This window comes from Protopterus annectens, chromosome 7.part0, assembly GCF_019279795.1.
Source record: "Protopterus annectens isolate FY-2018-M chromosome 7.part0, PAN1.0, whole genome shotgun sequence".
NCBI lineage: Eukaryota > Metazoa > Chordata > Ceratodontiformes > Protopteridae > Protopterus > Protopterus annectens.
This window is the reverse complement of record NC_056739.1, coordinates 967,082,509-967,095,997: the sequence shown is the minus strand read 5'-3', so window position 1 is coordinate 967,095,997 and position 13,489 is coordinate 967,082,509. Positions and strand designations below refer to the sequence as shown.

General features: G+C 39.9%; 1 protein-coding gene across 2 annotated transcripts in view; it reads left to right on the top strand.

Annotated features, from left to right (window-relative positions):
• Positions 1-13,489, top strand: part of TUBGCP4 (tubulin gamma complex associated protein 4) — a 944,163-nt gene that overhangs the window by 803,705 nt on the left and 126,969 nt on the right. For both annotated transcript variants that reach the window (XM_044077538.1, XM_044077537.1), the window contains exon 15: positions 2,033-2,167. In XM_044077538.1, the coding sequence (XP_043933473.1) occupies positions 2,033-2,167 (135 nt within the window). The remainder of the gene's footprint in view (positions 1-2,032; positions 2,168-13,489) is intronic.

The following is a 13,489-nucleotide window of genomic DNA, read 5'->3' as shown; positions in this document are numbered from 1 at the left end:
TGCATGTACTTGCCTGCAGCATGCATATGCTACTGTCCATGACGTCCTCTCCACCATGTCCACTTGGATATCACCCACAGTCACCAGTTTACAGTGCCCACCCCACCCTACAGCTGATGTGTCATCACTGGTGACACTGTGGCAGGTGCAAATAATAGAGGCTGTAGAGGTGCACCAGCAGCTGAATTAACCACATTAGCAACATTGAGTGCATTCTGGAGTGACTGTGTGAGTCACTCGTGTGGTGGGCCTTAGCCATTGAGTTTGTCTCATGACATCAGCTACCCAAGTGTGTAATGTCATAGTGTGTAGCCCTCTGGACTGGCAGCCAGTCATCCCAACAGTCAACAGCCCACCATATATCCTTCAGAGTGATACCCCCCTTTGTGTGTCATTTCTCATGCCTTGTTCACTGCCCAGCCTTCCCATCAATAGTTGTCTATCATCTGTCTATATGTAGCCATCCACTTCCCTTTTTTTCATGTACACCTGCCTGTGTTCCTTGTTCCATATTTGTCTGAATTCACCCCACTACCTGTCTTCATCCTCTCCCTTTTCCACCAGAAGGCATCCTTCATTACTGTTCCCATCTACTCTTTTTTTTTAATGGTGAAAATGGAATCCATCCCAATATAGAAATTCCCCTTCCTTCTCCCACTTTCTGTTACATATTCCTTACCCTTGTATTACCCCCCCCCTCCCGCTTGCTGTCATACCCTTTCCTGCCTTTCTCTCTATTTTTTCTCTTTTTGTTTGTACGATGCTGAGGTTGCCCACTTTGGTGTGCACACCCACATCCGGGCTGTACTGAGCTGCCATACTTGCTACCACTGGGCTGCCACTGGCTACAGAGGCATTACACATAGCCACATATACTGCTTTGTCTTTAGAAGGATGTCTTTGATTGATTAGTTTGTTGAAATGAAACGTTCGAGCAATGGAGATTAGGATATATTTTCTTTTTTACCTTCACTTTTGTTCAATGTAGAATTATTATATGGAGTTGCATGGGTGTGGGGGTTTAGGGGAGGAAGTTGTCCCAATGGAAAAACACTGAAGTTAAAAAGTTTGTATATCCTTGCTAGGATTCACATTTGACAGAATGAAGTCCAGTGAAAGTGAACGTTGATTGCTTGACTCATATAATTTTATAAATAAATATAGAAAGCTTTGTTGCTGTCAGTTTTATGTATCTGATCATATATGTATATGTATGTAAGCAGAACTATATATGTAGTATTGTTGGATTAACTGTTAACAGATAAACATGTATACATTCATTTACATTCACTGTTCTATTCCAGTTCATCTGTTTCAAAATGGCCAGTTTATTTCATTCCCTTTTCATTTCAGGTCCCTTCAAATGACCCCGTTTGAAGCTTGGTACCCTTTTGTTTGCATTTGTTTATTTAGTTAGTTAATTATTTAGTTATTTTATTTTTATCTATCTATATGCCTATTTTTATTTAATTAGCATTTATTAATCAGTTAAGTAGGCTGATCCATGGACCCTTTACAGCCATGACCTGGGCCACAGGTCAATACTTAATACAATATATGTGTAGATTATTTCGTATAGCCAGTCCAACAATATTGTTTTGGGAGGTGGGAGAAAACCTCACACAGACAGTGAGTGGAGGTCATGACTGAACTTTAAACCGTGGTTCTGTGAGCAAGAGGTCAAATGGAAAACAGTCATCAGAAAACAAGGAGTGGCAGCTTGATTTCTCCTCACTTTCTGGAGTATGTATATAGTGTGAGTTTGCTTGAGAGTGCTAATATGTCTCCTCCACCATTAGTGCTTGTATAACACTAAGAATTGTTTTGCTGGTCTTCACCTGGAGGCAGTCATAGTGGCAAAGAAGCTCTCCCATTCCTCCCAAGAAAGGTAGAACTCACCCTCTGTGATGTCTTCCTTCCCCAAATGACCCATCTGAGCCAGGGTTGCTAACCAAACCCCATCCATCAGTCGGAGAGACAAATACCCAATTATTTGCGCAACTAAATGTTTGTTTCCTTTTTGTTTTCATAGGTAGATGTATTGGAGTCTCAGTTCTCTCAGCTTCTTCAGCAAATTAATGCTACGCGAGATTTTGAGAGCATTCGACTGGCTCATGATCACTTTCTGAGCAACCTGCTTGCACAGTCATTTATCTTGTTGAAACCAGTAAGTGATGCACAGCAGACATTTATTGCAAGGTACTTGAAAATGTAACAGAAGAGGTACAGTAGTTTTTGCTTTGCATTGCAGCTGCTTGCAAGTGACATTAGGAAAAACTCAAACACAAAGTAGTTATTTATGTCATAAAGAACCTGTGCATGCAGAAAAAGGTGTCACTTGACTGTCAGGTTGTATTAGCAGAATGCTATTTGAATGTGCACTGCTAATGACTGTTTCACGAATTAAATATTTTTCTTGTTTGTTGCACATTTGTTGTCTCTTGGATTAGTTGCCTTGTAGTGATTGCACTTAGCATTGAATATAAACATGTAAAACTGCATAATCAATATTCTGTCACTTTTTTAAACTTAACCATTTTTTTTAACAGATCAAACCAAAGTGATTATATCTTTTGTATAGTCTGCATACATGGTGCCCTTAACTTTTCCCCAAACCGACTATTCAAAACTTAGTTTTAAGCCTCAAGTAACATCTGGACTCTGCCTGCTACTAGGGATTACATTCTTGGTTGTACTGAACTTTGTAACTAAACAAGACATGGCACCATTAGTGGAAAAGGTGATATGACTGTATCCAGTAGCCACCAAGGATTCAAACTTCATTCCATCATATCTAAATAAGTTCACTACTGTTCTGTCTTCACTTTTGTGAACCCCTTCTAAAATGACAGAAATTTTCACAGAAATGTACTTTACTTTTGGGGTAATGTGTTCAGTGCCATATTTCTCATCACTTTTGACATAATCTCATATACCTTTTCTGTGGTAGGTGAAGTATTCATTTTTTTCCGAATATGTTACTTTTTTTTTTTTAGCTGCTAGCATTATTAGTCCAGCTGTTATATTGTCTAGCCTGTTCTTGTCTGAGCTCCCACTCCAAAAATAAAATGTCCTTGTGTTAAGATGAGAGTGTCATCTAATAACTTTCTAAACATACTGTGCAAGTTTTCTTTAAATGGTTAGCTATGGACAAAATCAGAAAATATTTTACAAATCAGATTTTGCATCCAGTCTGCTCTATAAGCATTTATCTGGCTGCAGCAACATCTTATATGTTCTGTACAGTGAATAAAAAATAGTTTGCAAATACCTCCATGCAAATATTTTAAATCTCCTGGATTTAGTAATATGTTATACTTGACATATCCAGCTGCTGCTTATTAGTATATATTTTTTCACAGTTCTTACCTAAACTTGTCTGCCAGTCCTTTGTTTTTCTCTTGATTTTGATAGTTATCATGGAGCATCGTTTAGTTTTGATTTAATTAAGTTTACTCCTGTATTTCTTTAACTTCATTACCAATGCTTGGAACTGAAAGTCACTGTCTTACAGCCCAAACTTTTCTTTAGCTGTTTCCCCGGAGTAATTGTTCCCTGCTTAACTTTCACAAAATCTCTCCTGTTTAGTCTTTCTGAGATACTCCCAGGTCACGTCATCTCTCTAATCTTTAGATTGATGTAGTCCTATATAGAATATCTGTCTTCCATAGCCTCATTTATTTTGCCACTGTGAATGTCTTTGCTGTTTTATGTATGTATGTTAGTCTGTAGGTAAGTAGGTAAGTACTGGGCTAGCTACCATTGCAGGCCATTTTAAGCCTAACCAGTTTCTCTTTTGGTGCTTGAATTAACTTATCCCGTTTGGTGTTATATTGGCCTTACTCATCCTGTGGTAAATAACTGTATGCTACCCCTAGTGAGAATAACAGGGATCATACCAATGATAATTTGAGAGGACCCATGCATGGGATGAAGCATTTAGGAGCTGCTTCCGTTTAGATCCCTGGACTGAATATTTCTGATTAAATTTGATTTGCTGATATGCAGTAGCTCCATCAGTATTGGGTTGGAGGATACCTTGAATGTCAGGTACAAGTCACCTCTTAGTAGTTAGTATGATATAGAGTATAGTGACAGGGCTTTAAAGTTGGTATGTGTTCCAGTTGTTGCATGGGTCATGACAGATACATGCCAAAGGGGGCATTATACTCAATGATTGGCCTAATGAGGGCTGAGTAAAGGGGCGCAATGATATCTCTAGATCTAAACGCATTTCCTTTGTTTATAAGCTGTGGAATTTAGAAGGACATTTGTATGACATTGGATGCATGTTGGTCGAAAGTTAGGTCACTGTCATCATAAATTCCCAAATCCTGAAACTGGGTTAACTCTTGGGGGGGTGTTCCATGGTAGATGACTTCCCAAAGTATATGATGTATTGTTTGGCATTTAGTTTTAGTCTATGATTATAGCACTAGTTATTTGGTTAGGACAAACCTTCCTGTAAGATGGCCATGTCATTTGGGGCTTCAGTAATGTTCCCACCTTGCAGTCATCTGCAAACTTAGTCAACCAGAGCTGTTTGGTATTGGCTTTTGCTTCAGTGAAGTAGATGCTAAACACGAACCCTTGGAGATCAAGATAGGGGAAGTTATCTGTGTGCCATTTTGTAGTCTAGCAGGTTGACATAGGGGCTTATTCCCAGTTTATTAAGCTTTTCTTCTGTGCCTTAGTGGAAGATTGTGTCAGAAGCCATGGCCGGCTCAAGTTAGTTGTCATGTGCACCTTTATCTTCATCCATTGCTTTGCTGACCTTTTAAGAAAAGTTCACCAGGGTGAGTAAACATGACTTGCCCTTGACTAATTCCAAACTGAGATGGGTCCAGTGTTTGGTGGCTCCCTATATCCTTATTGATGAGTTCAATAATAAGTTTTTTTTATAGCTTTGCATATGAGGCTGGTCAGACTTTTGGGTTTGTAATTGCCTGAGTCTCTGGAAGTTCCTTCCACATACAGGAGTTATAACATTCTTTTGGTTATCTTCTGGACTTGTGTTGATGCCTAGCCTCTGAATATCCTGATTGTATCTTCCCTACATCACCATCAAATACTCCCTATTTGCTTTATACTGCTTTGATTGTGCTTAAGTACACTAAGCTTAGCCATGTTGGTTTATAATACCTTTGTAGTTTGGGCATTCCCACTTCCATTGTCCTTCAGGCAATATTAAATTCTCCCAGCTCACCTAGGCCTTTTTCTGTCCCACAAAAATTCCATTAGTTTCTTTGCACAATCTGTTCCACAACTTACCAGCTGATAAAAGAAAGCTTGACCCAGATATAAAAATCAGTTGGACCACAATCAGTTTTATAATTAAGTTATTAAATAAATCAAGACTCATTAGTTTCCATTTAATTCATTTTTCACATTAGATTTTACTTCCTCCTGTATTTCTTTAATCACTCATATTCCTATGTTTTTCAGTCTGTAATGACCCCAAAGAAAGGGATGTTGTTCTGTTTCATATGTGGGGATGTAGATGACTGCTGTTGCCTTAGTTTTACTCCTTTTTATCTTGTACCCTTCCAGATCTTGAAAATACCTCATGATTTAGAATAAATTTCCAAAGTTTCTGTGTTTTTTATGTACAGTAGCCCATCATCTGCAAATAATTCAGTATTCTCCTCTTACTGCCTATAACGAGTCCCTATTCTAGGCCAGCAATCAAGGAGACTCAGTCCTCATCACTACCTGTGGTGAGGGACGGTCTCTAAGATCAGACGTGGAGTCACACATTATTTTCAAATGCATCTCCTTGCACTAAGCACAATTTCTGGTAAGAGCACACAGGGAGCATGCTCCAAACCTGGGACTAGACTGTTTCTCTCTCCAGGCCCACACAAACTCTACACTGACCACTTTGGAGCTCCATGTCTCTTTTCCCAGTAGCTGACACACACACACACTTGGATATTTGAGTTTCACACACACACACACACACACACACACACACACACACACACACACACACACACACAGCTGGGAAAATCTGGCACAGATTTACTAGCTGTACCCCTTTCTGCCCAGACTCTGAGGTAATCTTGCTGCCACCAGCCAGCTACCCTGAGGCTGTTACAAAGGGTACCCAATTATACTGTGTAAAACTAATACTAACACAAATGGTAAAGTGTGACCAAAACAGCAAGGATTTCAGGAGCAACCACAGTGTTACTAAACAAGCATAAGTGCTCTCAAGATGTTAAAAGTATTTTCTGAAGAACCAGCCACAATGAAACATATTAAAATACTTAATGATAAATAATAAAACAGAAAACAGGAGAATACTGAATACAATAAACATAGTTTCAACCACAAACATATAAAAATAATACAGTTGAATAGTTTCTCACAGATGCAGAAAACAATACTAAACTATTCTCACTAAATGTCCCTGACTAAAGAATTACTGTTCCCTGACTTCTTACTTGCAAAGCAAGCTGATGTGTGCAGAGTGTCTTACCACAAAAAAAGACAGATGATGTCTCTTTCTGTCTTTGTGGATGTGATATATATATATATATATATATATATATATATATATATATATATATTATGTCAGAAATCTTTCATGTTAGGTTCCAAAGTGCTGCTGTGAGGGTTCCAAAGAAACCAGATCCTGGTTAGAGGATCACATCACCTCTGGTCACCTGACTCTGGTAGAATACACACAGAGAGCTTTGCTAAGATATGTGGCAGCATCTGAAAGCTATAACACAATTTAAAGTTTTCCACCCTTTCAAGGTTCTCTGATAAACATGCACATTCATCATTTACAACGATACAACCTAATGTACATGCACATGATGTTCATCGTGTTTCACTGTTGCAGTCATTATTCTTGGGTTATCCTGCTGGCAGGCTATACCTGCCGTCGGCCAGAATTCCAAAGTCTAGGTCCGACGTCGGTTGCTGTCGCCTCTTCTCTGACATCAGTGCGCCAGGGATATAAAAGATGCAGCTGATGCCATTTTCTTCAGTCTTTCTTGCCGCACGGTGCCCGAACCAAAAGCAGTTTGCGCCGGTTGGCCAACTCCTGAGATTTTCAAATCTGAATTTCAGAACCAAAGTCTTCATTAAAGCTAAGTACCCCGTTGGAGAAACTTTTTTCTTGCTCCAGACCAATGTCAGAAAAAGTTAACAATTGTATTTCTTGTGGGAAGCAAATACCTCATAAGGATTTTCACTCTTACTGTATTCCTTGCCTAGGCCCTAATCACAACGTTGCTAGCTGTCGGTTTTGTGCTAGATTCAACCAACGCACTATCAAGCTTCTATTCGATTTTGCATTTCATTACTTTGGCCGAAGATTTAATTATATAATGCCGGCGGAACAGCCGACAACCGGAGTTTACAAAAAACACAAGGACAAGGATAGGCATCTGAGGTCCAAAACCGACGATGAAGCCTCTTCTAGGCCAGTCGCTGGTTCTCAGTGAGGTGCTTTTGCAGCCCTTGGCACCCACTACCTCAAAGCCACAGGCCGCTACCGACTCCCACGTGGAGCCGACTGGGCCTCTGAAAACTCAAGGTATTGGACACTCGGAAATCAATCCCTCAGATGGGTCCGGAGCCGCTGAGCAGGCATTGGCTTCTGAGGGTGTCTTCAGACCTAGTCAAGGTTCAAGGTAACTAGGAAATAATAACCAAGACCGCTGACATCCCTGTCTAGTACCTCTACTAAGGGTAAATGCCTGAGAAAGGGCCTCCTTCCATGTTTACTCTAGTTGTTGATTGGTAGTAAATATCAGCTTAATTACTCTTTATGAGAACCCAAGGTAATCCAAGGGTACCCTGTCTGATGCCTTTTAGGCATCCAAACATACCAGTTCAAAGCCTTTGTCTTTCTCTACACGTCCTCTTGGATCATCATAGTTTTAGTTGTATCATTATTCCTTCAGCAACCCACTCTGATCCAGATCTATCAACTTTGGAAGCATCTTTACCAGTCTTTGCCCTGTGATCCGAATAAATGCTTTATAGTCCTGATTTAATAGTGATCTTGGTTTCTGTGACCCTGAGTCCATACCTTCCTTCCATAGTACTGTGCAATTTTCCTGGTATATGTCTCTCTCCTAATATTTTATTAAACAGGGTCTGCCACACTTTTAGTAAGTCTATATCCCCCTGTCCTTCACACTTCATTTGAAAGTCCATCATCTGCTGGAGTCTTACCCACTAGCTTGTCTAACTTGCTGTTTCACTTTGTTATTGAAGCTGTCAGACTTTCTGCTTCCTATTCTCAGACCCCCCCTCCAGTAATTTGCCATTTGATTCATCCAGTTGTTCTTCCTCATTGCCTCTTTATAAATTTTTTATAAAAGTATACATTCAATATATGCTTTAGGTTCTTTTCCATCCTGCCAGTTCCAAGATCCCTAATATTCACAATCTCCCTTTTTAATTTTTGTTGTCTAAGTTTCTGTTCCTACATTTTTCCTTTTATGATTTAGAACTGTTCTCAAAAATATCTGTCTAATAGATGTTTTCCTTTCCTCCTTAATTTTCTCTAAATGTGCTCTACTCCCTGTTTACTGTCTGCCGGCTCCCTGTTTTCTGTTGGTGTCAGATTCCTTCTCTTATTTTGCAGCACTTTTATATTTGCTAGTTCCTGTAGATATAATCTTTTGCTCTCATTACAGTAATGAGTCTTCCTTATTTAGAACGGTTCCTTTAGCCCTGTCTTCAAGCCTCCCAACTCTCTCTCTTTCACTATCATTTATGCTTAATTTCTGTAGAGCCTTCTTTGTTTTCTGTAGGCATTACAACATATTTCACAGATTTTAGTGTTATGAGGAATTATAGTTTAGCATATTCACACCTGCAATGCTGATCACTGTGTTTATTGCTTCACTCTTGAAGTACTAGTTGTGTAGGCTGCTTTATCACATTCAAACCGGAGCTTGCACAGACATGCATACAGAAGTTTTGTTACAGTGTAACATAATTGTGCCACTAAATTTTCAGCATGTAGTGCTGCATGCAGTTAAGCAGTTTAAATGTGAGAATTATTTTAACTGAAGAAGCATGGCAAACAAAAGCTGATTTACCTTTTCAGTTGAAAATATTTTTTTATGTTTTTCTTTGTGTGTGAATTCCAGTTAATTACTGTCCAGTCTGCCAGCAGTTAAGAATGTGATACTTTATTTAACTGACTTCCAGCAGGTGTTAATGAGTTAAATGTATTTGTGTGCAGTGTAAATATACAGGGATTTACAAAAAGTATGCAGATTTGTTTGATTGGAGTTAAACAGCCCTTCACAGATCTTTGTACTTTTTAACCCATGTCAAAGTACCTGTATTTTATTGCCTCCTTTATGTGGTCAATTAAGATGGATTTGAGTTTTCTTTAAGAATTTTTAATGTGATGCAGGAGTGTTTTCCATATTATTGACACAGTTTTAGAAGATGAATGTCCAATGAGGGCATTTGTAAATGGTGGTCTTGCTATCCTAACTGAATCTTCATTAGTGGGATATAGGAGTGTAAATGTAGGTGGATATTTTGAATTTCTGTTGTACCATTTGACAAACTTAGTTTTATAATATTTTGCATGTTAATGAAACTAACCGGATTCAGAATTTTATGTGATCAGAAGGTTAATTAATATTTCAGATTGATTTTTAGTTTTCTTTATTAAATGCTGAAGCTGGGAACCAAGCACACTGGACTAGAATTCATTGAGAGATGCAAGAATCATAAGAGGAAGTTGATACCCCCACCAGGGGCAACAATATCCTAGACCTAATCATTACCAACATGAGTGACAGGTGTTCCACACCTGAAGTCACCTCCTAGTTGGTCAGATCCGACCATAAGCTAATCACCCTAAATATCCACATCCTGCCTCCACCCCCCCATTAAGGAAACCACGGTAAAAATTTCTCCAAAGCCAACTTTTTGCTTCTTAAGACAGAAGTGGCGAACTTCATGACACCCATGCAGATGGACAGTACAGTTTGACTGCTGAATCCTACACAAATGCACTCTATAAGCACTTACATGCGTGCATGGATCGTGCTATCCCAAACAGAACCAAGACGCTATCCTCCAAAAAAAGGAAGCCAATCTGGTGGTCCCCTGTTATAAACAAACTCTGGAACAGAAGGAAGAAATTGTTTCAAAAGAGAGTAAAATCCTGTGAGTGGAGGAGCTCCCTGGTCAGCCTCAGCAAGAAGCTGAGATCCCTTATAAGATCCTCCAAAGCTAGCTATGAAAACAAGATTGCCACTGATTCTAAGGACAACCACAAAGTGTTCTACAGCTATGTCAAGAACCTTAATGGCAACACCCAGATCTGTTCTGAGTTGCAGCACAATGGCACAAAAATTACAGAACCAACTGATATTGCCAACATCCTGGCAGATAGGTTCAGTGCTAACCTTACCCCCATCTCACCCCCTAAAGGACCCATATCTATACAGGAAGAATGCAGAGTCCCTGTAATCACAACTTCACAGGTAATAGCAGCACTCTCTAAAACCAAAAACACAGCATCCATGGGACCGGACAACATCCCAGGCTGCGTTTTACACGAACTTCAGAATGAACTGGCTTCTCACCTAAGCACCATGTTCACTCATAGCCTCATGTCAGGCTTTGTGCCCACTGAATGGTGCACAGCAACAGTTATCCCACTCCACAAAGGGGGAGCCACCACTGATCCTCGGAACTATTGCCCTATTAGCCTGACCTGCAAGGCCATGGAACGTATCATCATAGAATTCATAAACAAAGACATTGGTAACCTCCAAATTCTGGACCTCACCCAGTTCGGGTTTGTGAAAGACAGATCATGCCTCTTGAACCTGGTTGACTTCTTTGAGGTAGTCACCAAAGCCATAGACGAGGGTAAGCTGGTTCACACAGCCTATCTTGACCTCGCCAAGTCTTTCGACACCATCCCCCATTCTGGAATTATAGCTAAATTCACTAAACTAGGTATAAATCCCTATGTCACAAGATGGGTTACCAACTGGCTCACTGACCTAAGCCACACTGTAAAGGTTGCAGACTCCAAATCTGACTTCAAACCATTGACAAGTGGAGTACCACAGGGATCATTCCTGGGACCTCTCCTGTTTGGTATCTACTTCTCTGAAGTACAGGCTAAAGCAGAAGGCCTCTGGCTAATGAAATTTGCGGATGACTGCAAACTAGGAGCTATAGTCGAATCCCCAAATGATGGTGGACATCCTATAGAAGGGCCTCACTGAGACAGATGCCTGGTGTCAGAGCCATGGCCTCAAGCTCAATGCCAAAAAGTACATTGTTATCCCCTTTGGTAAAAACTGTGTACCCATGAGCTACAACATAGACGGCAGTCTTCTTAACACCGAATGTGTGATAGGAGACCTTGGGACCCAGGTGGACAGTAGTCTGTTCTTTTATAAACACATTGTCACAGTAATCAGAAAATCCTTCTACATGGCACACCTCATAACAAAAGGGTTCTCATCCAGGAAAAAAAGAGGTCATTGTTCCCCTCTACTTGACACTCATTAGACCCATTATAGAGTACAACGCCCCTTTTGGAACGTACCTCGCAAGACATCTGCAACAGCTGGAAAGGCCACAGAAGTACCTCACAAAGAGGATTACTGGCCTCAAACAGATGCCCTACACTGATAGTCTCAAAAAACACCAGCTTCACTCTGTAGCATAACGCCTACTTCAAAAACACCAGCTTTACTCTGTAGCGTATTGCCTACTTCACGGTGATCTCTGCCTAACATTTAAGCTAAGTCAAACCCAGAGCTGTTGGACATGCTACACCTAAAGAAATCCCAGTCTCTCCGAGCTACATGCGCTAGGGACTTAAAGCTCGTCACCACAATGAACAGGACTTGCTGGAGGGATAGATTCCTGTCCCAGAGACTTCCCATACTCTGGAACAAGCTACCCATCTATGTCAGGCAAAGTTCCTCATTAACACTCTTCAAGAAAAATCGTGATGAGTGGATGGGAAATAGGAAATACACCCCGGGGATCACTTCTGTCGCTCTGCTCGACAGGGGCACAGGAAATTAACTTTCTTGGGTTGGCGTAAGTCAAGGAACTTTGTTAGCTAGGCTTACTTAGGCCCTTGGGCCGATAGCCTAGTTACCTACCTGTGAACCTATGTTAAATATGGGAAGGTGTGTTCTAAATGAAAATAAGTCTGTGGGCATCAGGCTTCTTGAGTGAGCTGACTGGTAATTTTATATGTGGATTTATGTTTAGTTGTTATGGTGTTAGTACTGTATGCCATAAGTTAAAGCTAGAATATGCAGTTGTACTGTAAAGAAAAACCTAATATAGTATTCATGCAAAGCCGAATAAGCACCTCATACCATGGATTTGCACTTTCCAACCATCTCTGTAGCTAGCTTGATTGAAATGGACATCCTGAGACAATGTAACAATTATTTTGTGTTATTGACAACCACCCAGTACTTAAACTGACATTGTCAGTTGTTTAATGGCATTAGAAGCAAAACTCATGCTCTCCTTCCGTGCATAATCTACCTTCCGTCTTTCTAAAGATTGCTGCTAACTTTATAGCCTATCCCATCTCCATCCTTATTAACCACTCAGTCTGTAAATCTATTGTCCTCACAGTCTGGAAGCAGTTTTTTACCATACCAATTCACAAGGGAGTTCACTCTACTGTCTTGTCCCCCCTTTCTACGTTACTTGAAAAATGCATTCACAGGCAACTCTTGGACTATCTCCTTCAAGAAAATCTTCTCACTTTGACCCTTTATGGTTTCCATCCAAACCACAGCACAGCTACTGCCCTTATTTCCTTTATACAAATGATCACTCAAGCTAGAGACTGCAACAAACTAGTATCCTGTCTCTTTCTTGTTCTCTCTAAAGCATTTCTGTTTCTCACCCTAAGCTCCTTTCCAATTTTTTAGCTCTGTCTGTCTAGTTCATATATCTAATGGTTCTCTAGCTACCTCTTCAACAGACAACAGTCTGTAGGATGTCTCTTTTCTTCTTCTCCTCTTCTCCCCATCAAAATAGGTGATCCTCAAGGCTCTGTTTTTGGCCGTTTTGTATTTAACATATTTACAAACTTTCTCCATACCTCCTCTTCTCACTTTTCTCTCTTATAATATGCTGATAGCTCCACAGTTATCTCCATTTCTGATAATCTGCCTGACCTTGATAAAATTGCCCCAAATTCTTTCAATTCTGTTGAAAACTAGCTTACTGTTAACCATCTTATACTAAATCCCAAATAAAAATGAACTTATCTTAGTTCTCCTAAAATCTATTTCTCATTTTAAACCTACTTTTTCTATCACATCTCTTAACAGCATTGCCATTAATGTGGAAACGCACACCAAACTCCTAGGTGTTATCATTGATGATCAACTTGAATTTGACCTACACATACATCATTGAATAAAAAAAAGACTCACCAAGGACTAGGCTTACATTTCAGAAATACAAAATTCCTCACCAACGATTGCAGACAAAT